This window comes from Ictalurus furcatus, chromosome 18 (assembly GCF_023375685.1).
Source record: "Ictalurus furcatus strain D&B chromosome 18, Billie_1.0, whole genome shotgun sequence".
NCBI classification, from domain to species: Eukaryota; Metazoa; Chordata; class Actinopteri; order Siluriformes; family Ictaluridae; genus Ictalurus; species Ictalurus furcatus.
In genome coordinates this window covers 17,745,345-17,770,408 of record NC_071272.1, presented here as the reverse complement: position 1 = coordinate 17,770,408, position 25,064 = coordinate 17,745,345, and the positions used below count along the sequence as shown (strand labels likewise).

General features: G+C 37.3%; 3 protein-coding genes across 3 annotated transcripts; 2 read left to right on the top strand and 1 right to left on the bottom strand.

Moving 5' to 3' along the window:
- Nucleotides 1-202: 202 nt before the first annotated feature.
- angptl5 (angiopoietin-like 5) lies at nucleotides 203-7,072 on the bottom strand. Its single transcript, XM_053649585.1, has 8 exons — nucleotides 6,562-7,072; nucleotides 6,087-6,258; nucleotides 5,866-5,969; nucleotides 5,688-5,781; nucleotides 5,342-5,445; nucleotides 5,111-5,231; nucleotides 4,334-4,519; nucleotides 203-2,525 (listed from the first exon to the last, which is right to left on the bottom strand). Exons 1-8 carry the CDS (start codon nucleotides 6,628-6,630, stop codon nucleotides 2,206-2,208), a joined length of 1,170 nt encoding a protein of 389 aa, XP_053505560.1. The 5' UTR covers nucleotides 6,631-7,072; the 3' UTR covers nucleotides 203-2,205.
- A 906-nt stretch (nucleotides 7,073-7,978) lies between these two features.
- cfap300 (cilia and flagella associated protein 300) lies at nucleotides 7,979-20,594 on the top strand. Its single transcript, XM_053648530.1, has 10 exons — nucleotides 7,979-8,137; nucleotides 10,287-10,368; nucleotides 10,453-10,525; nucleotides 10,630-10,787; nucleotides 10,878-11,050; nucleotides 15,290-15,356; nucleotides 15,602-17,450; nucleotides 18,438-18,616; nucleotides 18,925-19,055; nucleotides 20,217-20,594. The coding sequence occupies exons 1-7, from the start codon at nucleotides 7,980-7,982 to the stop codon at nucleotides 15,749-15,751; spliced, it is 861 nt and encodes a 286-aa protein (XP_053504505.1). The 5' UTR covers nucleotide 7,979; the 3' UTR covers nucleotides 15,752-17,450; nucleotides 18,438-18,616; nucleotides 18,925-19,055; nucleotides 20,217-20,594.
- Nucleotides 20,595-20,861: 267 nt separating this feature from the next.
- birc2 (baculoviral IAP repeat containing 2) lies at nucleotides 20,862-24,991 on the top strand. Its single transcript, XM_053648529.1, has 8 exons — nucleotides 20,862-21,839; nucleotides 21,929-22,028; nucleotides 22,124-22,202; nucleotides 23,196-23,238; nucleotides 23,530-23,772; nucleotides 23,860-24,114; nucleotides 24,387-24,428; nucleotides 24,596-24,991. Exons 1-8 carry the CDS (start codon nucleotides 20,945-20,947, stop codon nucleotides 24,787-24,789), a joined length of 1,851 nt encoding a protein of 616 aa, XP_053504504.1. The 5' UTR covers nucleotides 20,862-20,944; the 3' UTR covers nucleotides 24,790-24,991.
- Nucleotides 24,992-25,064: the final 73 nt, after the last annotated feature.

The window sequence follows — 25,064 nt, the reverse complement described above, 5'->3', positions numbered from 1 at the left end:
TGCTTTTGTTTTACTGTCACACTGATTTTTTGTGTCTGAAAAAAATATTTGCAAGTACAGTATGTACTAGCTAGTTCAATGTTTTAGCCTTGTTTCTAGTAAATTAACAGCGACTTTTCATACATTGCAATAATTGTTCTCACAGCTTTTATCACTCAGTGATAGCATATCTTGCTTCAATTCACAAAGGTCCATTTGTATAAGGTCCCCAGTAGATAAGAAGACTTCAGAAAGACATATTTGATGGGAGTTGCTGGGAGTATCATCACACTTCAAACACTGGTAAGTGTCACATAGGGTTTTTAATGTACATTTTCAAATGAAGAAAGGCATTAAGAAAGAAAAATATTACTCTCAAAAGAAAACAACATATACATTAAATTCCATCATATAGCTTCAAGTGAAAGAGCTTTTAAATGTTTTTCAGTGAAAGCATGATCATAAACTATTTGGCTGAAGGTTCGTGGAAACCTGACCATCATTTGCATATATATGCTTGTCGGATATCCCATTACGGATTTAGCAGTTTTCCTTTCGCTGTTGTTAACCTCCACTGTTCTAGGAAGTCCTTCCACTACATTTTGGAATTGGATTTGGATTTTGGATTTGCCCATTCAGCAACAAGAGCATTACTGAGGTCAGGCACTGAAGTTGGGCAAGGAGCCCTGGGGCAAAGTCAGCATTATAGTTCATCCCAAAGATGTTCAGTGGGGTTGAGGTCAGGACTATGTGCAGGCCATTTAAGTACTAGTTCCACACCAACCGTGACCCCTTAAATCCAGTAAGGGGAAATGTAAATGCTACAGCACAGAAAGACATCCTAGACAATCGTGTGCTTCATACTTTCTGGCAAGATTTTGGGGTAGGCCCACATATGGGTGTGATGGGCAGGTGTCCACAATCTTTTGGCCATATAGCATATGTGCTGCCAAAGGTAATACTGACAAAAAATTACGTATAAAACAGGCCAAAATCAGACCAATAGCAACATCTGTTTAGAAATGCCTAATCTAATTCATGTCAGGCCAGACTGGCCCTGTAATGGATGTCTCTGCATATTGGTCTTCACTGGGGTACAGGTGTCCTGCATGGTATTTGACATTTCTGGACTGTACATATGGTGTTTCCCTGGAGCTCTGGTGTTTTGTTTAGTCTCTGAAAGGACAAAATGATTTCAGTGCTCTGAATAGACACAGTACAGACGGTTTAATGTACACAGATAACTACTGATGTATTTACATTAGGACAGCGATGCCACTCGAGGGCCACACACTATGCAGCCACTTTCACTTGTCTGCCAGGTTAACAGATTAACAGAAATAACCGACCACCCACATTAGTATGGTTTAAGTTATTTTAGGCCACATCACTGCTTAATTCTTGAATATGATTGGTCAGTAGGTGTTGATTAATTTTCAATACAATTATTGGAAAGGGTCTCCAGTGTCAGCGTTTTCTAACAGTCAGTAGGTTTTCTAACTTTCTAACTTACTTTTCTATCTTAAGTTTTATAATTTCCCTAGGATATTATTCAGAACAGACGACTTTGTGGGGTCTCACTGTCTTCAAGAGAGAACAAAGTAGGCTGGTGATAGAACAACTGTTTATAGCTGCTATAACATAAGTGATAACAAGAGCTAACTTGTTTTGCAATAAATGGGGAAAAAAAGTATAGTGTGCTTGGCAAATTGCTGTTGTAAAGGAGAAATATATCAATTCAGGGTGTGCATTAATATTAAAAGAATCACCTTCTATTAAGTTAGTTTGATTCATGTGTGAAACTGCTCAGAGGGATAATTCTTTTTTAATAATTTTTTAGTGCTCACCAAGAAGTTTCAGATCAGAATGATGTTCAAACAGCCACAGACTCTGCGAATTATGTACCCTTGACGTGCAACAATTCAAAATGACAAAATGAAAAAGAATATTTGCTAAACAATGTGCTTCATCATCCAGCACAAATCCATAGCACTACAAATAGAATTCTATAGCTTCTAGTTTCTTTAAACAGAATAGCCTTCATGACTAATAGTTACATTTCAGTTCAGGAAGAGGAATATTGGATAAATATTTTAATGTTGTTTAAAGATATGCCTTTTACACATCAGTATTTTTGACTTTGGTATGTTTATTTAATTAAAGTGCATTCTGATAGATAATTAATGAACCGTTCCACAATCTTCCAACTTTACAATCTTGAAAAGCTTATTTCAGATTTGAGCCTTCAACTCTCCTGATCTTCATTGTTACTGACTTGATACTGACAGGTTCTCCGTTCTTAGTCCACGTGTCCCAGTGAAGGTGCGGCTGAGTAGAGCGATCTTGATCCAGCGGTGAGCCGTTGAGGTTCGCCTGGCCACACTGATTAAACCACCAGCCTGTGTTGTTGTGCTGCACACTGCAGCTCTCCACGGCTTTGCCATCAAAAGTGCAGAAAGGAATGCAGCCATCATTATCTACATCTGAGGTGCTGAAAGGTGCCGTGTCCTGATTCTGCTCTTGCTCATATCCTCTGAAAGCGTCACCTGCCAAGGAAGAAATCTGCTTTTAAAAAAAGCTTTGGTGAAATAAATTAGGAGTGTGACGAAAGGCTACACATTGATAAGTCAGTTTGTTCCCGTTATGTGCTGACCGTCACTTGAAACATGCTACAGGACTTCTAAAAACAGGATATAAAGATTTGAGAAAACAATCATTACTACATCATTTTGATAAATGAATCCTGTCAAGTCCATTTAAAATAAGTTTTCAGTCTCTCTAGCCAAATATTTGACAAATACTTTAAATATAGTATTTTACATCAATGTGAAGTTGAACTAAAAACCATCCTATTTGAGGGTATGCTTAAATTATACACATTAGAGACGGAGACAGCTGAGAAAGCGATTCTATTATAGATGGGAATTTCAGCTGTTTCAGTGAACCCGCTCACAAATAAGAGCTGACTCTTTCAGCTCCCAGACGGCTCCATTTTTCTCTCTGAATTATGTGATATTTGACTGCCAGTGGTTCTTATTTGCCTGGCTATGGCTGAGCCTCATAAAATTAATAAAATTTTACTCTAACTTCTAAATAACTAACATTATAACAACATGACAATGTATAACACTTTACAAAATCGATTTAAATAACTGTACAATCAGCCAGTCACTACAAATGTGTAAGAATCCCTGCATTAATGTTATCGTGCCTGCTGTCTGTGCTCCATGTCCATCCTGATAACTCATACAGGCAAACATGTCTCACTGCCATTACTGAAAAACAGCTCAGGCTCTGGAAAGAGTTTTCCATGGAAACATTTTGATTAAATTACACTATATGAAGATTGCTCACATCTATTAAAAGAAAACTCTTGGTTGCTTCTTGGACTAATCGCATCCTTACCCGGTCACTCCCTGCTGAAAAAAAACGTAGGGACCATCACAGAAATTTGAATGGTTTCCACTACAAATACCATTACAAACCATTAGCTGTTAAGCCATTACCAAATGGTTTTCATTATATACTAGGGCGTATTAAGGACATAGGACCCTAATGGTATCCAATAGACATAACATTCCACTAATACAAGGCAACAAATTACCAGTAGAGACCGACAGGGACCATATCAGTTTCCATTAAAACCGATACAATTCCCATTATAAACAGTAACACCATTACAAATTCTAAGGGGTTTCTATTGGAGGGTTTTTTCAGCAGTGCTGACTTTTGTTATACGGATTTCTTCTCCTTGCGGCTGTGCCATATTCTTGTTTTAACAATGGATTTGACAGCGATCAAGACATTTTTTCCTAACCAAATACTCATTGTTACTTTTCCACAACTTTGTCCAGACCTGTTTTGATCGCACCTTTGTCTTAATGATGCTGTTTGTTTAGGTATGTTCTGTTTAGGTAACTCTGGAGCCTTCCGGGAACAGGAACAGTATTTATATTGAGACCACATGACACTTTAATTGCATACAGGTCGACTCTATTCAACTAATTATGTCACTTCTGATGGCAAATAGTTGCACCAGAAAGCGTTCGAAGCAATGGGAGTGGATACATAAGCAGTGGCAATTTTTACACTTTTTATATGTAAATCATTTTGAAAGGTATACTGAATACTTATGAAAGGTACTGTATGTATTGTCTAGCATTAGAAACATACTTATTTTCGTTTTTAAATGCAAAAGGGCTTTTTCTCTGGGAGACATTTATCCATGATTAACATGTCTCATACGCTGCATATACCTTATAATTAATTAATAACAACAACCCACATTTCCTGAATCATAGCCCATGTGCTTAATCCAGATATTCTACAGGTGTGACAAGGAGTAACATCTCACCTGCACTACCAGCGTATCTGCCGAGATGAACTGCAAAGAATTTGCTCTCATCTTCAAGCCAGAAGTTGTCGTAAGAGGCATATGCGGTGGAGTCATCTTGAGAGACGAAGGATATGTGAAGCTTAAAGCGTGTGTTCTTCTGACCCACAATACTGTGCACTTTCCTCAAACCGAGCCAATGTTCTCCTTCAGTAAACACAGAAAGAAGACATGAATATGCTCTTAAAGGCACTGTTTATATACTTACACTCATCAACCACTTTAATAGGAACACCTGTAAACCTGCACAAGCATGTAATAATGGTTGTTGATGCCAGATGGGTACTTCACAAACTGATGATCTCCTGACATTTTCATGTGAAACAGTTTATATATAATGGTGCGAAAAACAAAAAAACATCCCGTGAGCGACAGTTCTGTGGGCAGAAACACCTTGTAGGATGAGACATGGTAGAAGAGAATGGCCATACTGGTTCAAGCTAACTCAAATAAACACTCTTTACAACCGCAGTGAACAGAAAAGCATCTCAGGACACATCAAATCTTGAGGCAGATGAGCTACAACAGCAGAAAACCACATCCGGTTCCAGTCCTGGCAGACAAGAACAGGAGTCTGAGGCTACAGTGTTCCTGGAGTACACCCTGTCCTGCTAATCATCTAATTAACAGCTCTTCCTGGGTTAATGTGGGTGTGTTCAAGCAGGGAAAACACTAGAATGTGCCACAGGACCTGTGGTGTACAACAAGGCATAAAGGGATATTAATTAAGCCATTGACCTGGTAGGGGTCCAAATCCATCCAGGTAGCTTGACCATGCACGTTTAAAGTCAGTCAGGCCATCAGTCCGCCTCTGGATGACCGTCCAGCCTCCTTCCATGTAATCCATCTCACAGAATACCTGAATCAAGTGAAAAGATGAAGACTTTCTCAATGTTTATAACTCAAATGCAAGTCATGGTCTGGGGTTTGAACAAAACAGAATTTCATGTAATTAAAGAAACATTTTACCTCAAACAATAGCTCAGAGTTTTCAGGCTGAATAATATAAACTCCACTTGGAATTTTTGGTGTTACTGCCTCTAGTGATTCCATTATGTCACTGCAGTCTCTACCTGTGAACAAGCTAGCATTTATTATATGAAAATATAATAATAATTATATAGAATTATTATTATTGATTTACATTTTACATTTACATTTATTCATTTACCAGGTGCTTTCATCCAAAGCAACTTACAAATGAGGAAATGCAGGCAAATTATATATATATATATATATATATATATATATATATATATATATATATATATATATATATATATATATATATATATATATATGAAATATGATTTACCATGAGCATGCATGGGCTTCACAGAAAACATCTCGCTGTTGCTCCTCTGCACATCTAAACTGAGACTGTGGACTTTGGTTGTAAGTTCCATTACCTCAGAACAGGAGAAATGTTAAATGTCATGCAGTGGAACTTTACAGTCTTTGGAAATATTGGTCCAGTATGGAGAAACTAATACCTGGTTAGAGAGGAATTCCAGAGTCTTCTGCTGCTCATCAATTAAATCTCGGATCAGCTTTCTGGTGCTCCTGCTATATGTTGTCATGGCATGCTGGACGTTGCCTAATTTACACAGAAACCTTTTTAAATGTAAAGTGACAAGCTTAATAATCTCCAAATTCAATCTGACTCAGTGAGAAACACACACAAAAAAAAACATTTATATGTTGAAATACTTACTGCACCAAGAATGCTTCTCATCCTGCATGAGTTTTGCGGTCATCTCACATGGCACTGTGCACTTTTCTCTATTGATATTTCTGACACTGTGTTCTTTCTGGCTCTGTAGAAACGCATCCTCAAAGTCCTCAGCTAACGTCACAGGTTCATCAAGTACGGCACTCTTTATGTCCTATTTTAGAAGAATGGCATGTGATCTGTACATTACATTTCATGCAAACAGTAACTAAAAAGGAATGCAATTCTTTTGAATTTCATTAACTGGTTAACTGGTCTGCTGAATGCAGATCTATTTTGTGGTCTGAAAAAAAAATAGATACATTTTTCATGCTTAGTAGAGTATATCATACACTGAAATAGCAGTGAGTCTTAAAAGGAAACAAAAACAACAAAACAGAAATGTCACAAGCTGAAGATGAAATAAAGGAAGTAAAACACAAGACAAAAAGAGAGCAGACAGAGTAAAATGACTTACCACAGTCATGTTGGGTAATGCAAAAAGATCTGAGAACATATAAAGCCAAAACAAGGTGATCCAAATCATGTTTGCTGAGTGACGAATTATGCTGAGCTCAGTGAACGCATGAAGCCGAACACCTCTCAATGAGAGGTGAAGAGACTGAGAAGCCGTATGGTCTGAGACTGCCTCTTTGGCCACAGAACAACAAAAGAAGGATTGCCTAGATCACCACAAATTTTCTCTTTTTCTGTCCACAATCTACACAATAGCAATTGTAAACCACTGTTGTTTTATTGCACTTTGACAACATCCTGTATGAGCTATGAAAACCAGATGTTGGATGGAAATGTGATACTTCGGACTGCCATGTAAGCGGTGGAAAGCAGCAGGGCTCAAAGAGGAGCATACGTAAAACGCATTCCTTCCAGGAGCACAGCAGGGTCCAGCCTGATTTTGTAAAGTTAACATTGTAAGCTGGAACGTCAGCAAAAACGGACGTTGCTTTCCTTGGCCCTCATTATTGCCCATTGAACTACGTTTGCATTGTGTGGAAAATCTGATCAGATTCAGAGGTTCTCTGGGAACACATCTGTTGGGCATTACATAGCTGTGCTGAGTAAGCACACTTTTACCAGGAACGGCCTGGTACAGCATCAACGTAGGCAGAATTTTTAGGCCACTGTGATTTAATAGAGGCTTAAAATAATACACAAAACTGTTATATGCTGTAATGCACACTATTTGAGTTTTTCTCTTTATTTTAAAAAAAATATATTATAAAAATCTAACTTTTTTCAACAAAATAATTAATAATCAAAAATTTAACACTACTGAACAACTATGACACGGGCAACAGGCGTGTATTTAGTTTTTATTCATTCCCGCCCCCAACCCGCACCCCCCAAATTGGCCCTAGGTGTGAATGAGTGTGTGAATAGTAGCCTGTCATGGACTGGCATCCCACCCAGAGTGTATTCCCACCTCATGTTCCCGGAATAGGCTCCGGATTCACTCACACCCTGACCACAATACTGGACATTGAAGATGATTGATTGATTGATTGATTGATTTGATTATTTATCAGTCTTCACTAATGGTGTTATCCTGGTTAGTGTCATGATAAAGCCAGAGCCTATTCCAGCAACACTTGATGAGATGAAAATACAGCCTGAATGGTGGTTCATTTGTTTGTTTACATACTTGTTACTCCATAAATTTTGTTACTTCTTCTTACAGAAGGAATTTTATATTTCTAGTTTTATAATTCAACTAGCCTATTTTAGAATTCAATTGTTTTTAAAACAAGTTTTTTTTTAAGGATTTATAGCAGTAAATACACAAAAATTGTGAGTAAAGTTTTTCACTTTTTCAACGTATACGAACTTTAGGCGCAAGGGCTCATGGGAAGAGAAAGCTTTTGTAGCGAACACAAAATGGCCTCGCTTCGGCGTTTCCATGGTAACTGTTTGGCAACCACCAATATGGCGAGTGAAACGCACGCGTTTGCTCAAACCTTCTCATTTAATCTGCTTCCCAACAGAAAGTTCACAATCCTGGAAGATACGCGGATATTGGAACTGTTGATGAAATGGTGAGGAAACAACATTACATGCTAAGTTTACAATATTCATCGTGTTTCCCAAAACACATTAGCTTGTTAGCTAGGTCAGTTTCTCATAGCACAGATAGCGGTCGCTAGGCAACTAGCCAAATTACCTAGCTACCTACATATGCTAACATAACTTTATCTAATCTAGAGATTTGATTGTTTTAAAATCATTTTTTAACATTTTGATTACACTTCAAGCTATATGGATTACAGAAACACTTGATGAGAGGTGGAAATACAGCCTGAATGTTGATTTGTTTGTTTGTTTACTTGTTACTGCATCATTTTTGTTAATTCTATGGGAATTCTCTAAGGCTTTTTATATTTCTACAATTTTATAATTCAACTAGCCTATTTTTGAATTAAATTATTTTTTAAACAATACCTAGGTATTACTGTAAATTCTCTAAAATTAGAAAATATAGTCTACACAGTAGATCTAAGTGAATTAATAATTGATTATTGAATTGGAAATAATCCTGATATAATTGGATATTTTGAATTGAATGGGTTTCATTGAAACAATAACTACAAACAAAAGAAGTCAGTTTATATATAACTTGGACCTAATATATTGTCAGTGGAAAGTTCAGAAATTATAAACCTGTGTGGCTCTAATAAATAGACACAGTATTATTATACACATTTAAATAATGTTCATGGAATAAATCTGTACTCGGGGTGTCTGTGCAATTTATTTTACAGTTAAATGAGTCTCTGGCTGCAAAAGTTTTGAGAACCCCTACGGCATGCTGTTATATATATTATCATTATATATTATTAAGTGTAACCTCTTAATAATACCTTAAATACCAGGACTTTGGTATTTGGAGGAAGACTGGTTTAATATTTTTATTTATGCATCTAATACTTTGTAACGTTTCATTTTTTTTGTGACATTAATTGTGTTTAAACAAATATAACATGGAATTGCTGTGTTTAAACCCTTTTACAGGAAGTGTATATCGTTTGTGTAACATTTATAGAAAGTAGAGATGCACCGATACTAAATGTCTCAGCCGATACCGATAACTGAATATTCTGAGTGATATCGGCCGATACCGATAACTGAATATTCAGAGTGATATCGGCCGATACCGATAACTGATAGTTCTGCCTTTTATGCCTTTTTTTACTAATAATTAATTCTACAATTCTGAAGGAAATGCAAATAAAAACTTTATTCTCTCCATTTCATCAAGTTGTTTCACAGTAACTGGTCTCATAAACAGAAAACACCTTACTCTAATTAACATGAACACATTAACTAAATTCTGAAGATTAAAGTAAGATTTCTTAACTTATTGAATGTTATTAATTCATATTAACAATGACTGAATTCTAAAAAAAAAAACTCCTGTTAGTCTCACATTCACTCACCACAAACAAAAGCATTTCTACTTTTTCATTGAACATATATATATTAACATTAACTGGATATGAAATACACTACTCTACAAATATATTTTTCTGTGCTATATATACTTTTTGTCAACTCATTTTCATTTAAATCTTTCAATGGTGTACTGGCCCTTTAATTCAGCGCGAGCAGCTCGGTAAAAAAAAATAAATAAATTTGACTAGACCCTGAAACTCCCACTTCACTGCTGCTCACTTCCAGTGCAAAAATTTTAGCAGTGCAGAGATTACAAACTGCAGATTTGTCATCATTCCACACAAGAGACATCCAATCAGCCTACCATGCATGTCTTTGGACTGGGAAAGGAAACCGGAGCACCCGGAGGAAACCCGCACAACACGGGGAGAACATGCAAACTCCGCACATACAGGGCCACGGAGGCAATCGAACCCCGACCCTGGAGGTGTGAGGCGAACGTGCTAACCACTAAGCCACCGTGCGCCCTATCATGAGTATTATTTAAATGTATATAATAACATTAATAAAACCATATTCTTGAACTTTCCAAGGACACAAACATTAGGTTCAAGTTAACATTGTTTGTCTTGAAATTTGGATTAAACCCATTCGTTTCAAGTGACCAGTCAAATTGTGGTTTAATAGTAGTAGGTTGTGATTTCAAGCATTATCAGTCTCCTCATGTGACAAACTCTTGTCTTTACTATTTCTAATTCTGTTTGATTTTATAATTCCTCCTGTGTGTTACTTTAGGTCCATGTTGGGGAGAATTTCCATCCAGGCCTTTAACTTTGACCAGGTCTTTCAGTCTTACATGAAGAATGACTTTGTTCTGGTGAGTTCTGCAACAGTTCTTTGTTCACAGCATTATGATTTTTATGATTTGCACATGTGTAGAGGTGACCTGCATTTTGTTTAGAATTTCTTTCAGGACCCTTGTGTGAAAAACAACTTGCATGTGTTGGACAGTTTGGGCGTATGGAAACCTCTGGGTATGCTGGTGTTGTCACAACTACACAACATTTAGATTCAGTTTGTGTACAGTTTATAATTACACAGTACAGTATGATCTTGCTAAATGCCTTTATTTCAATAGGCAGAGATGTTACACATGTGGACGTGGAACTTGTTCCATGCACTAAAGTGTGTCTGAACATATTTGATCCAATCTTCTCCAGTGAAATTGTGCATCCTTCTGGTCACATTGCCAAATGTTTCCATGAAGTACATCTTGACTTCGATGAGTTGCGGATGGTAAGCATGCTTGAATCATTTTAGATCTCATTACGATTGCTGACCTCCATGTCAAGCACAATATATTGTGTACTTATTGGTGTGTATTAGATGCTTCTTGAAGAGGAGTCTCATAACTATCATGTGGTCAGTCCGTGTGACCGTCAGGAGTTCCTGTTTAGGCTGTTTAAGCACATCGTACTGGGTGGTGAAATCTGCCAGTATGAGGACTTCATCAGTCCCTACATTGAAACTGCAAAAACAATGTATAAAGATTTGGTGAGGTAAGTCAGTAAGCAACTATTATACTCAAAATATCACACATCTTAAAAGTCACGTTAAAAATGAGGCTGCCTCTGTGGCAAAAGATCTTGATTTAAACAATAGTTCAATTTCGATTATACACAGAGCTGTTGAATTCTCATTTGGTCAGAAGGTGTCGATTAATTTTCAATAACAGCAGCTCTGGCAGTAGTTCCATCTGTAATTCAAATCACAAGTTCATATTAATGTACTCATTTCAATAGAATATAAGATAAAGGTGTAACAATACATTGTGACGCAAAAATTTGACAATGTACATTGTGCAAATCAGCATTCTATTATGCATCTTATACGATTGCACTACTTGACCACCAGAGGTCCTAATCTGCACATAAAGTTAAGATCACTCTTTTGTGGAGAGCCTGAGAGATCAGCACTTGTGAAGTTGCATAGCGATCAACCGACCAACATGCATTATACAGTCACACGACCACATAAAGGTTCAATAGAGCTCTTCAGTAGCTTTCAAACAACACTAGAGGCCGTGGAAATCAATCATTTTGGCTCCCTTTGGAGCTCCATTTCTGCTATTGAGCTCATCATGTTTCAGTTGATCATTTTCAAAGTGCCCAGGTCAGACACTTTGTTTATTCAATCAATATATACATATATAATACATATATAAAATTGGACAAACAGTTGTGTTAATGTAAAGTTTTAGTCTGATGTTTATATGTGTAACACTCAGTTTGTGGATTTTATTTGAAATAAATGAAAAAATGGTACTGAAAGTTTGCCCCCCCCATCCAATTAATCCGAAAATAATAATAATAATCGGCCGATTAATGGATTATGAAAATAATCGCTAATCTAATCTAAGCCTAATAAAATAAAAAGCCTAATAAAAATAATCTAAGCCTAATAATAAACTGATAGGGATAAAAAAAGGGGGGATGTTATTTAACATACACTTAAAGAGATGGGATTTTTTTTTAAAATTGTTCCAAAGCACCACCTTCCACTGTCCTCGATCAAAGCCATCATAGTCATGTCATAGATCCCTAACTAGCAGAGTGATGTTGATTTCTGACCATACCCCCATACAGTCATGGGTTTTTTTTAGCTGAGATGACTAAAGCCATTTAAATGTGGAAGTGTGCTTTTAACAGCTGTGATGTACTGAAATAAATGTGAGTAAGGGATGCTGGTAAATCTTCAAATTAATACATACTTCTGTCATATGGGAAACCCCTGTGGAAATGGGCAGTTGGTTAAGTAGTGCAGTAAGTCATTGATGTCACTTAAAAAATTTGTCTTTGTCTGAATCACAACGAAACTGCTCTAATTTCCAGTCAATTAACTGAAACCAGTAAATGTCATAGTAAACAAGTAGTACAGTACATTGAACTTACAGTGCTTGAAAGTTTGTGAATTTAGAATTTTTTTTATATATTTGCATAAATATGACCTAAAACATCATCAGATTTTCACACAAGTCATAAATATAGATAAAGTGAACCCAGTTAAACAAATGAGACAAAATATTTCTACTTGGTCAATTATTTATTGAGGAAAATGATCCAATATTACATATCTGTGAGTGGCAAAAGTATGTGAACTTTTGCTTTCAGTATCTAGTGTGACCCTCTTGTACTGCAATAACTGCAACTAAATGTTTCCGGTAACTGATGTTCAGTCCTGCACATCGGCTTGGAGGAATTTTTGTCCGTTCCTCAGTACAGAACAGCTTCAACTCTGGGATGTCGGTGGGTTTCTTCACATGAACTGCTTGCTTCAGGTCTTTCCACAACATTTCTATTGGAGTAAGGTCAGGACATTGACTTGGCCATTCCAAAACATTAACTTTATTCTTCTTTAACCATTCTTTGGTAGAATGACTTGTGTGCTTAGGGTCATTGTCTTGCTGCATGATCCACTTTCTCTTGAGATTCAGTTCATGGACAGATACCCTGACATTTTCCTGTAGAACCTGCTGGTATAATTCAGAATTCATTGTTCTATCATCGATGGCAAGCTGTCCTGCCCCAGATACAGCTAAACAGGCCCAAACCATGATACTACCACCACCATGTTTCACAGATGGGATAAAGTTCTTATGCTGGAATGGAGTGTTTTCCTTTCTCCAAACATAGCCCTTCTCATTGAATCCAAAAATTCTATTCTGGTCTTATCTGTCCACAAAATATTTTTTCAACAGCCTTCTGGCTTGTCCATGCGATCTTTAGCAAACTTCGGAGATGGCAGCAATGTTCTTTTTGGAGAGCAGTAGCTTTCTCCTTGCAACACTGCCATGCACACCATTGTTGTTCAGTGTTCTCCTGATGGTGGACTCATGAACATTAACATTAGCCAATGTGATAGAGGCCTTTAGTTGCTTAGAAGTTACCCTGCGTTCCTTTGTGACCTCGTGGACTATTACACAACTGCTCTTGGAGTGATCCTTGTTAGTCCGCCACTCCTGGGTGGAGTAAGAATGGTTTTAAATTTCCTCCATTTGTACACAATCTGTCTGAATGTGGATTGGTGGAGTCCAAACGCTTTAGAGATGGTTTTGTAATCTTTTCCAGCCTGATGAACATCAACAATTCCTTTTCTGAGGTCCTCAGAAATCTCCTTTGTTCATGCCATGATACACTTCCATTAAAAATGTGTTGTGAAAATCAGACTTTGATAGATCATCCTGAAAACACCTGACTCTAATTTCAGCTTCAAATTAACTGCTAATCCTTGAGGTTCACATACTTTTGCTACTCATAGATATGTAATATTGGATCATTTTCCTCAATAAATAAATGACCAAGTATAATATTTTTGTCTCATTTGTTTAATTGGGTTCTCTTTATCTACTTTTAGGACTTGTGTGAAAATCTAATGATGTTTGAGGTCAGAATTTTGCAGATGTATCGAAAATTCTACGTTCAATCTTTCAAGCACCACTGTACTTTCTGGATTGTTTAAGAGATTTCTTGCATTTGAGTACTGTATGTTTTGGACATTTTACATCATATATACAGTTGAGGTCATATGTTTGTACACACTGCAGAATCTGCTAAATGTTTTTAAAAAAAAATTAAATAAGACATCATAAAAATTAAATTGTTTTTTTATTTAGTACTGCTCTGAATAAGCTATTTCACATAACAGATGTTTACATGTAGTCCACTAGACACAATACTAACCGAATTTACACACATGAACCAGTTAAAAAATTTACAGTACCTTGATTCTTAATACTGTGTGTCGTTACCTGGATGGTCAATGACTGTTTTTATGTTTTGTGATAGTTGTTCATGAGTCCCTTGTTTGTCCTGAGCAGTTAAACTGCCCACTGTTCTTCAGAAAAATCCTCCAGGTACTGCACATTATTTGCTTTTCCAGCATCTTCTGCATATTTAACCCCTTTCCAACAGCGGTTATATGATGTTCAGATCCATTGTTTCACACCGAGGACAGTTGAAGTATTCATACACAACAAAAGGTGCAAACATTCACTGATGCTCAAGAAGGCAACATGATATATTAAGAGCCAGGGGGATATAAACTTTAAAACAGGATAATCGGTGTAAATTGTTATTATTTTTCTTCTGGGAAACATGTAAATATCACGTAAAAGGATGTAAAGATCTGTAACATGTAAAAATCTTATGTAGCTTCTGAAGGGCAGTACTAAATGGAAAAATAAGATCTTTTGTTTTTTTAAGTGAAAAAGTCAGTAAGTCAGGAAGTGGGTCAGCTGGTCAGTCAGGCAGTGATGGAGTTTATATAATCATCGTCCTTGCTTCATTGGTTAAAAAAAAAAAAGAGTCCTCTGAAGTGAAAAGTGCATGTTGATTTATATAATGTGGGGTTTCATTTTCTCATAAAAAAAATTAGAAAGAAGAAACAACAGTAAAAAAGTAGACAACAGGGAGAACAAAACAACGACATGCACATCAGCAGCTGCTTTTTAAAATAAAATAAAAACTGACAAATAATTGTTTAAAGCAGTCAACATAGTTTGGCACAGATGGAACCACGTGCATAGGTTTATCCTAGTGATCACCTCAAGTCAAATCATTAATATATCACAATGTTCTGCATATGAAATATCACTTTAATATTATTGATCCTAGTTGAGAGTGTAAAATACAAGCAGCATGTTCACTGTACAGTTCTGTCAAATAAAAATGAAAATTCTATACTCATGTTCACCAAGAGCAGGGTATAAACATGACCCATGTTATTTCTTTGCTCCATAGTGTTCAGAAAGATTCTGAAACAAAGATGATCAGCATCGTATCAACTATATTGAAAGTCTCTGCCTACGTATGTATCTAAAATCCCATTTAAAGTTGGTCTTTAATACTATATACAGTCCTCTAATGTTTTATAACATACACTTTTATATATACACACATACTTTGACATTGTTGTTTATTTCTCTGGGTTTTAGTGTCTGCCTTTTGTTTTTAAAAAAATGCTTTAATACTAAAAATACAAAAAATAAATAGAGTGATACAATGAAGAGCTGGATCATTAATTTATTTACTTTCTCCTCCACTTTTCCTCAGGATGATTATGGTTTGTGTTATCCCTCTGGAAGAGACAACGAGCAGACATTCGCCTATCTGTGCATTGATCCTTTCAAAAGACACGTGTATGTCTTGTACCACAGTTTTGGCATCGGCAAGTTTTCTAATAATGCTGTTCTGTGCTCTTGAACAATTTATTAGGGTTTTTTCTTTCTTTTACTCTTTTTTTTGTCAATAATTGTCATTCATTTTTAATTATTAAAGCTCTCTAAATGAATCTTTGTCAGGAAAACAAAAGCACCGCCGAACCAAAAAAGGTCCTTGATAATGTTGTAAAATGTGTAAAGTCAATGACAACCACTATTTACCTGGCAGACTGCTAAATCCTCACTTGTCAGCAGACATTGTTATTAGAAATAGATTTTTTTTTTTTGTAGGGAAGAAAAGTGATCGGGCTAAAGGGTGGAAGATGGAGTTCAAGTTTATAGCACCATCCTCTAGATAATGGTTGCTTTGAAAAACTGTAGCAAAATTTGGACATGAAATTGTACTTATACTGATACTAATTGGTGTTTTAAGTTGAATTCCAAAACTACAAACTAGTCTTACCTAATATGTTCCCAATGTTAAGGCCATCAGCGATTACACTTCCTAAACTCCCATATATTCTTAGCGTGGTCATCAAACACCCACACACACACGCACACACGCCTTTTTAAGGCAGACCTACCAGGAAGTTTCCCAGAATACACAAATGAAACCATTGCTGACATTGGGAAATTTTAGTGACCTCAAACAATGTATTTTGTGAAAAGCCAAGCGGAAAAAAAACTACCCTCTAAATGGATCATTTCAACACTTTTGTTCCTTTAATGACCGTTTACTGTGTTTTATAGGCTATAGTATGGCATTTCTTCAGTTTACTGTATACATTTCACTAATGTTCATGCATGGAGTTGAACTGTATGAACGTATCAACGTAGACTATAACAGCTATTTTTAGAGCAGCACAAATGCGGGTTCAGCGTGTGTAACCTAGTTCATGTTCAAAGTTCACAACTTTCGTAAATTTCAAGTGTGGCTGAAGGATGGATTTTAAACTTATGTATGTTGTTATTCATTGAAATGTGTCTTTGGTGTTTAAAGTTAAAAGGTAATAAGGTTAATATGGCCCTGGGAAAATGAGTCCTTACTACATGAAAACTTTGGAAAAGTTTAGTTAAAGGTAGGATAGGCAATGTTTTTCATAAACATTTTTGTTATACTGGTTGAAAGTCTCTTCACATCCTGATAGCAATCCATAATTAAAGTGTTAATTAATAATAAAACGTCTCCTGTGGAAGTCTCGGGACCATAAAATGTTCATCCAATCGTTGTATGAATGTATTTGCATACCTGTGCGCACCCTGCTCTTGCTGATATCACACGTCATCAGCGTTTTTCCATGAGGTTATGCAGAGAAACTGCTAGAGTCACAGAGTGACAATGGCAGACAAACTTCAGCCACCTTTTATAGCTCCTCCTCAACCTGTGCACATTCATTTGTTTTGGAGGAGGCGTGGCTTTGTAGAGAGCTCTGAAGGGAGGGTGAGATCTTGTCCCCTTGTATACTTTCAAAGCTAGCTTGCTGTAGAGGATATGCACATAACGTACGTCACGGTAGCCGGAGTTCGCCGTGGTCACGCCCACTGTGTACAGCGTGAATTATGCAAAAACACAGGGAAAAAAACGCATCTAAAATCAGGGAAAAATGTGTGAACGACTGTGCTAACCGATTCAACAAGAATTCAGAGCTATCCTTTTATGGAGTGCCAAAAAACACACAAATGAGAAGTAAACTGGAATCCAGGTACCGAAACGTGGATTTGCAGTTGCCAATTTGTGACAGGTATGTTGAATTTTGGGCTAGAAAATCATATCCTAGGATGTATACTATTTAGGTTTCAATGTTTGCTCGTTCATTCTCTGACTGTTTTACCTTCACAAATATATAACGGTGGTAAGTGGAAACAGAGTTCTCTACAAACAAACTAGGACTAAGCTAGCTTAGTCCAGATAAAATTATATAATAAAATATAAATATTTGTACATGCCTGTCCACATACAACCAGAATGTTTCCGTGTCACTTTCATTTCTCCAACAAATCCCACCTTGAAGTAGGACAAGCGTCAAAAGCTTTTGTATGCCTTCATGTGACATTTCCCCGGCATCGAAATCAGGTACATATAAATGTCGGGGGAAACTGATTTCTATGGACCACAAGTTCTTGGGCAAGTTGTAAGGGTCACTGTCAGACCCTTTAATTTAAGCTGATAATCTTTAGGTATACTAGCATTTTCACAGATTCCCCTATTAAAACCAGCCATTTTGTTGGATGTTTTGCCACTCAGTCCGGCCGAGGAGGGATGTTCCAGCGGGAAAGTGACGTCACTGCGTACCCTTTATTGCTAGCCTCTAGCTGCACACCACTGCTTTAATGTGTGTTAACAGAATATTGAACTGGGGAATATAGGACCCTGGGAACATAGGAATGCCCTGTGTACCCTCTGTGTGTGTGTGTGTGTGTGTGTGTGTGTGTGTGTGTGTGTGTGTATGTATGTATATATATATATATATATATATATATATATATATATATATATATATATATATAGATAGATAGATAGATAGATATTTATAGATAATTATAGTTATAGTTATAATTATAGTTTATGTATATATATATATATATATATATATATATATATATATATATGTATGTATAGTTTAGTTATAGTTATAGTTATAATTATAGTTTATATATATATATATATATATATATATATATATATATATATATATATATATATATATATATATATATAAACTTGATAGATGTACAGCTTGATGACCGGTATGATAAGAACCCGCCCACAGGGAAATTGTGGTCTGTGTGGAAAGTACCGTACATACTTGAAGCCTACATTCTCGTTTGTTGATCCAGTCCTACAGGACTAACTACTGACTCACTCATCAGTTAAAATACACAAACTTCTATTTTTCGTCTCATCCAGGTAAGTTAAGTTTTACTTCTACTAGTGGTTAAAAAAAAGAAATTAATTCTTTGTTCTGCATTCATATGCTACAATAAATCATGTTAATGTAATCACGAAATAATATAAGCCAAATCCTTGTATAGTGTTTTCTATTATCATACAGCTTTTATTCTATAATACTTTTCTAACGCCTATCACGAACGGCTTAATTTCCATGTGTGTGTGTGTGTATATATATATATATATATATATATATATATATATATATATATATATATATATATATATATATAAAATTAGTTTCGTTTCTCTGTAAAACTCCATAGGGTTTCCATTGGGTTTTCCCCCCGTGACGTCAGCAGATAATCGTAGCCATTTTGAGGCGTTACTAAGAACAGAAAAGGACAGTGACTATTATCAGCCATCTGTCTACAGCTCCTTTCATCGGCTTTACGTGGTGAGTTTGACACTACCTAATGAATAATTGTTGAAGAATATTAATCACTGTTTGTTTGTTTGTTTTTTTTTTTATCTCCGTAGTATTATTATGTTCGTTATAATAGCTCAACACGAAAACAGACAAAAAAAAAACAGTTCCAAAATGGAGACTGTCTGGTAGGGTGGACTCTGTCTAAACTCAGATTGCTAAACTTGCTAAAGAAGAAGAAGGAAAATGCTTTGGGGGAATGTCTAAGGTCACGTTAGAGCTTACTTGTGCTATCAACCGTTGTGTTGTTAGTGTAAATAAATGTAAGAATCTGTAAAACAGGTCGACTGTTTGAATAGATGAATGGGTAAAGGGTGTAACTTAACGCCAGAGGCTGCTGGGAAATTCACTGTCTTATCTGTATAGGGAAGTGAACAGTTTCCAAATTTTACATTCACATAAAAAGAACAGAAATGGATGGTGTTACCCATCTATCAGTATTCTTCTTATGGGTGTCCAGCTTGGTTTGTCCTGTAAAAATGGTAGCCAAAATGTTTGGTCACTGAGTTACTAAATATTGGCATTTTATTTTTGTTTAAAATGTTTCGGTTGGTTTAAATCAGATGTCTTAAACAAACTGAGCTTAACTCTTTTTAGTGAAATCCTGTCTCTAATTATTAACCAGACAGGCCACTTAAGTCAGACATACAACAAGCAGTTTATTGTAGCTAAACCAGACCCCTGCTCTATACATGAGCTCATGATTAGTGAGGTGATTAGTATGACACTAACCAATCAAGTGCGTAATCTCTTTCTTTCCATCTGAAAACCAGTGCCTGTTATGCTCCAGGTATGTCAGTGTCTGGATTTGAACTTATTTCCTAATGATAAGGCAAATGTTACTCTACTCTGCCGCTCTGGATCGCCTAGCTATAAGGTGGATTTTTTTATTTGACTAGTCTATGTACTATAATAACTTCATCCAAATCGCCCACATGCATCATTTGCATCTCCATATCTGCTTAACTATAAAAGGAAATTCCAGAGACAGGCAAAGGCTGAAGCAATGACACATTCACTTTACTGTCAATGTAGTCAGTGCTATAGGAAACTGGAGGCTTTGTTCAGTTTGAATGTAATTTTGTCTCAATTTATTAGCATCAGTTGACATTTTTTTGTTTTTATCCCCAGGTAACTGCACAACTGAAGCAAAGGGATTTTTCCTACCAAATCAAACCGCTGTCTCTCAATCACCATCATTTTATTTCATTATATATATATTAAAATTTCACACATGGATACGTAAACACCACCCTAAGGGATGCCAGCAGGGAGAAGGCCTTTCTTTACCACATCCAGGGGGTCTACTAGCATAGGGTTTGTCATTAACACATGATGCCTCGTTTAAAGTTTAGATCGTGTCAGGGTTGGTTTAGTGTATTTATTAATGATCCTGGGTGAAGGCAGATAGCAGACATGGATGATCACCCAGTTCAGTTTGTTAAGTCACCTTTTCTGTTGTTTTCTAACACGTGTGTGTGTGTGGGGGGGATTCATTTCGCTTTTAGAGGTCAAGAGCATCCTTGTTTTTACATCATTCTATCAAAGATGGTAGTTTGGATTGTTCTTGACAGAATGCACGGGTGTTGGAAGTTTGGTATAATCTGTGTTTGAGCTGGTTTAAGCCAGGGAAATTCCTTATCTGTCAGGGGAAAAGATGTTTGTTCATCTCATGACTAGTTTACAGTCTTGTGATGATCACAAGTTACCATAGCTGTTCAGTGTTCTTTTGTCATCTTTGACTATGTCGTACTAAGTTCAGTGTACTCACTCACATATGTTGTCACCAGTGTGCACTTAAGATCCTGGGTGTGATAATTAAAGCCCTTCTCCCTGAGGGTATCCCTCTTCTTCTTATAATGGAAATCTTACAAAATAGTCCTTTCCTAAGAGGTCTCTGCCGTACAAGTGCGCCAGCAGACCTACAATATGATAACACAAGTGAACTGTTTCGCATTTCGACCTTTGCAAAGTTCCCCTCTACAGCGCCGGTAACTGAGAGGAGCCTTGCCCGTGCTGGGTTTTTCTACACTGGCATATGTGATCGGGTCCAGTGTTTCTGCTGCAACGTGACCATTGATAATTGGCAGACAGGAGAATGCCCAGCCGAGAGGCACAAGCAGATGTCCCCCAACTGCGCCTTCATTCAGAGCTTGCCTTCCACCGCCAATCTCCTGTCCTCCTCCCATTCAGCCTTTTCGCCTCTCCGCAATGCTACTATCCTGCAACTAAACCTGCCTGCAGTCACTTCAGCTTCGGGCCAGACAGATGAGCAAGTTGGTTACCTGAACATGAGCAACCTTGCCCCCTCCAGCCCTCTGTCATCTCGTGTAGTGGAAGACATGTCACATCAGAGGCCATCTGCCTGCCACAATCCCAGCATGCGGCGTGAGCAGGATCGCTTGGACACCTTTCAAAACTGGACCCTTACCACGATCACCCCTGCCGAGCTTGCCAAGGCTGGTTTCTATTATCTCAGCCAGGGAGACAGAGTGGCCTGCTTCAGCTGTGGTGGTCACCTGAGTAACTGGGAGCCTGGAGATAGGGCCATGTCTGAGCACCAGAGGCACTACCCTAACTGCCGTTTTGTGAGAGGTGATCGAGCTGATAACATCTCTATAGCTGGTGGTTTGGCCAATGTGTCCAACCCAGCCATGCAGCAGTGTGAAGAAAGGCTGCTTACGTTTGTCAACTGGCCTGCAAGAATACCTGTCCGACCAGATCAGCTGGCCAAGGCTGGTTTTTACTACGTTGGTGAGAACAGCAGAGCTTTCATTAATTTGGTTTGTCTTTTTGCATTTGTTCAGCACGATATCTAAAGAACATTCTTTGTTTATTTGTAGGTCGTAACGACGATGTAAAGTGCTTCTGTTGTGATGGAGGACTCCGATGTTGGGAATCAGGAGACGATCCTTGGGTTGAACATGCTAAATGGTTTCCCAGGTAAAGTGATTTTTATTTCTCAGTGTCTTTTTTTCTATTCAGTTAGATTTTTTTTCGTGGCCCAAACTCACGTTTTAAATCCCTTCCTGTTGTAGGTGTGAGTACCTTTTGCAAGAAAAGGGGCAAGAGTTTGTTCATCAGATCCAGGCCAGATTTCCAAGATTGTTTGAACAGGTAAGTAAAGGCAAAAAAGAATCTGTATACTGGTTTAGGGATGTCACGATACCATAAACCAAGTAGTCGGTACCAATACCACAAAAAGTACACGATACTCGATACCAAAGTCGATACCACTGTGTGGTATAAAAATAAAATAATTAAAAAAACAACTCTCCTGGAGGACATCCTCCTCTGGCTGATACTGGCAAAGAGAGCGAGAGAGGGATTAGGGTATTTTATTTACCAAACACTGTCTGACAATGAATATCCAGAGGCGCACACACACACACACCCCTTACACTCTGAATGCAAGCGTTAGTTTAAATTCAATGATATGCTGGCAGGCCAAAACGATTTATTAAAACCATTAATATTTGAATAATTATTAGTGACATTAGGCTACATTTAGCTGACAGGACACGGGCTGAATGGCGATTGCATGGTGGCCCATTAGGAGGTAGTTTATAATACTGCAATGTGTTAACGTCGTTAACAAATAACTGGCTATCGCAAACATTACATGGAGCATAACGTTAGCTGGTTTCACGGCCACAATGCCAGCTGCCTCAAACAATTATATAATATAGGACTCTCTTTCAGGTGCTTCTCCAAATTCCAGGTGTTTCCTCGCTTTGTTTGAAATGAATGATAGCATCGGTTGAACACCGGAAACCGATACTAGCTTTCCTCTCAACGAGTCGGGGGCGGAGCTAAACTTGTTAAGCTAAGCTAAACTTCTGTAGTTTTTCCTGTGTGCTTGTAGGCGTTCCTCTTCTTCACCACTTGTGGTCCGACTAAAACACTTGTGTGTATTTGCTGCCCCCATCAGGTTCGGAAGAATCACAACCTCGGTACTTTCGTTACCAACGATACTGCAGAAAAACAAGTACCGTCACTTTTTAAGAATGTTGGTACCGAAGTATCGGTTCTCGTGACATCCCTATACTGGCTGTATTATAATGTTTTCTTACAAGAGAGCAACCTTGGTTCTTAATTTTATCTCCACAGCTGTTGAACAATGGGGACTCAAGGGAATTCGTTGATCCACCTGGTAAGTCAACAGTATGAAGAGTGGATGGAACATATAACATTGTGTATAATAAGTAAAACATACTGTGATCAGTTGTGATGTGATAGGAAAATAATCAACAATACAGTGGTGAGATGAAGCCTGAAAATTAATATGCTCCCATAACAGCACATACCAAAGCGTTTTATTCCTAGCCATGCTGTTATAGAAAATGAACACCTATCCAAGCAGAATTGAGAATTCGACAGTACTCGGTATAAATGAATGTTGTGTGAGTGTGTCTAATTACGTTCTGTTTACTTTTATTTGTAGTTGTACATTTGGGTCCAGGAGAAGAGCGCTCAGAAGATGCTGTAATGATGAACACACCTGTGGTGAAAGCAGCCCTGGAAATGGGCTTTGATCGCAATTTAGTGAAGCAGACTGTCCAGAGCAAAATTCTCACCAGTGGAGAAAACTATAAAACTGTCCAGGAACTGGTGTCTGACCTGCTGAGTGCTGAGGATGAAAAAAGAGAAGAGGAGCGTGAAATGTTTGCAGAGGAAATGGCGTCAGGTGCGTCTTCATGCGGGTTCGTTTACCAGTTCAAATCCAGTGTGTGGATATCCATTCGTAATATTTGCCTCATTATTTTGTTTATAGATGGATTTACTTTTTTGAAGAAGCACCATGCTGCCTTGACGCAGCGTTTGAAAAGTGTCCAGAGCCTAATGGATCATCTATTGGAGGAGAATGTGATTTCACAGAAGGAGTATGACACCATACGCAATTGCACGTCAGTCAAGCAGCAGACGGGTCAGCTCATTGACTTGGTCTTGTCAAAGGGGAACGCAGCAGCAGAGGTCTTCCGCAATTGGATCAAAAAGAATGATGTGTACCTCTTAAGAGAGCTAATGGGTATTTAAACCTTTTTTTTTTTTTTTGGTCATACAGTGTCTGTGAATTTTCAGTGTTAAGTCCTTGTCTGTGGAAAACCATTATAGTTGACACATTATAGCAGATAGGAACACAAATGAGATCCCCTTACCAAAACAAGGTGTTGCTCAAAGAACACTTTTTAGAATTTTTATTTTTATTTTTTTAAAGTATGCAGGGAAAATTCCACAACAAACGTACACCACGACATATTACTGACAATCCGTTTTATGTTCTTTTCACTGCAATTTCAGCCCAGACAAATGAAGCTGTATCACCGAGTCAAGATCTTTCAGGTATCCTCAAACATGAGAGGTTTTTGTTTTGTTTTTAGTGTTTTTTCTTTTTTTTTGTTCAGTTTATAGCTTTGACACTAAGGGAATCAGATACAGATCCTGCCCTGAAAGACTAAGCAATATGGAAAATGTATTTATATTTAATGTGATCTGTTTTTATTCCTCAGACTTGCCCATGGAGGAACAGCTGAGGAGACTTCAAGAGGAGCGCACATGTAAAGTGTGCATGGATAAAGAGGTCAACATCGTCTTTATACCATGTGGGCACCTGGTGGTTTGTAAAGAGTGTGCTCCTTCATTACGCAAGTGCCCCATATGTAGAGGCATGGTAAAGGGCACTGTACGCACCTTTCTGTCATAACCGTGCCAAGTGCTTTAGATAGGTACTGTTTGAAGCATTATCAAATTACGTATATTAAACAGTACTTGCATACTTAGTGTTTGCATTCTCTATTTCTGACGCAGTAGTCTCAATAGCCAAATGTTAGCTTTTGAAAATGGGCACAGAAGTATTACAATCACTTTAAAAAAATAAAAAATAAAAATTAAACAATCACCTGAAATTGGTCTCGTTTTGTTTTTTTATTTACAGAATAAAAATGATAATTTATTTTTGCATCACAATTATACATTCAA

What these genes read in the sequence shown, in the direction of transcription:
- angptl5 (XM_053649585.1), bottom strand. Translation starts at nt 6,630, where the DNA reads ATGATTTGGATCACCTTGTTTTGGCTTTATATGTTCTCAGATCTTTTT. An exon ending in ACTCTGAGCTATTGTTTGAG is followed by an intron (nt 5,232 to 5,341) that starts GTAAAATGTTTC and finishes CACTTGATTCAG; the next exon opens with GTATTCTGTGAGATGGATTA. An exon ending in TGGATTTGGACCCCTACCAG is followed by an intron (nt 4,520 to 5,110) that starts GTCAATGGCTTA and finishes TGTTTACTGAAG; the next exon opens with GAGAACATTGGCTCGGTTTG.
- cfap300 (XM_053648530.1), top strand. Translation starts at nt 7,980, where the DNA reads ATGGCCTCGCTTCGGCGTTTCCATGGTAACTGTTTGGCAACCACCAAT. An exon ending in TTGGAACTGTTGATGAAATG is followed by an intron (nt 8,138 to 10,286) that starts GTGAGGAAACAA and finishes GTGTTACTTTAG; the next exon opens with GTCCATGTTGGGGAGAATTT. An exon ending in GGGCGTATGGAAACCTCTGG is followed by an intron (nt 10,526 to 10,629) that starts GTATGCTGGTGT and finishes TTATTTCAATAG; the next exon opens with GCAGAGATGTTACACATGTG.
- birc2 (XM_053648529.1), top strand. Translation starts at nt 20,945, where the DNA reads ATGGAAATCTTACAAAATAGTCCTTTCCTAAGAGGTCTCTGCCGTACA. An exon ending in GGAATTCGTTGATCCACCTG is followed by an intron (nt 23,239 to 23,529) that starts GTAAGTCAACAG and finishes TTTTATTTGTAG; the next exon opens with TTGTACATTTGGGTCCAGGA. An exon ending in ACCGAGTCAAGATCTTTCAG is followed by an intron (nt 24,429 to 24,595) that starts GTATCCTCAAAC and finishes TTTATTCCTCAG; the next exon opens with ACTTGCCCATGGAGGAACAG.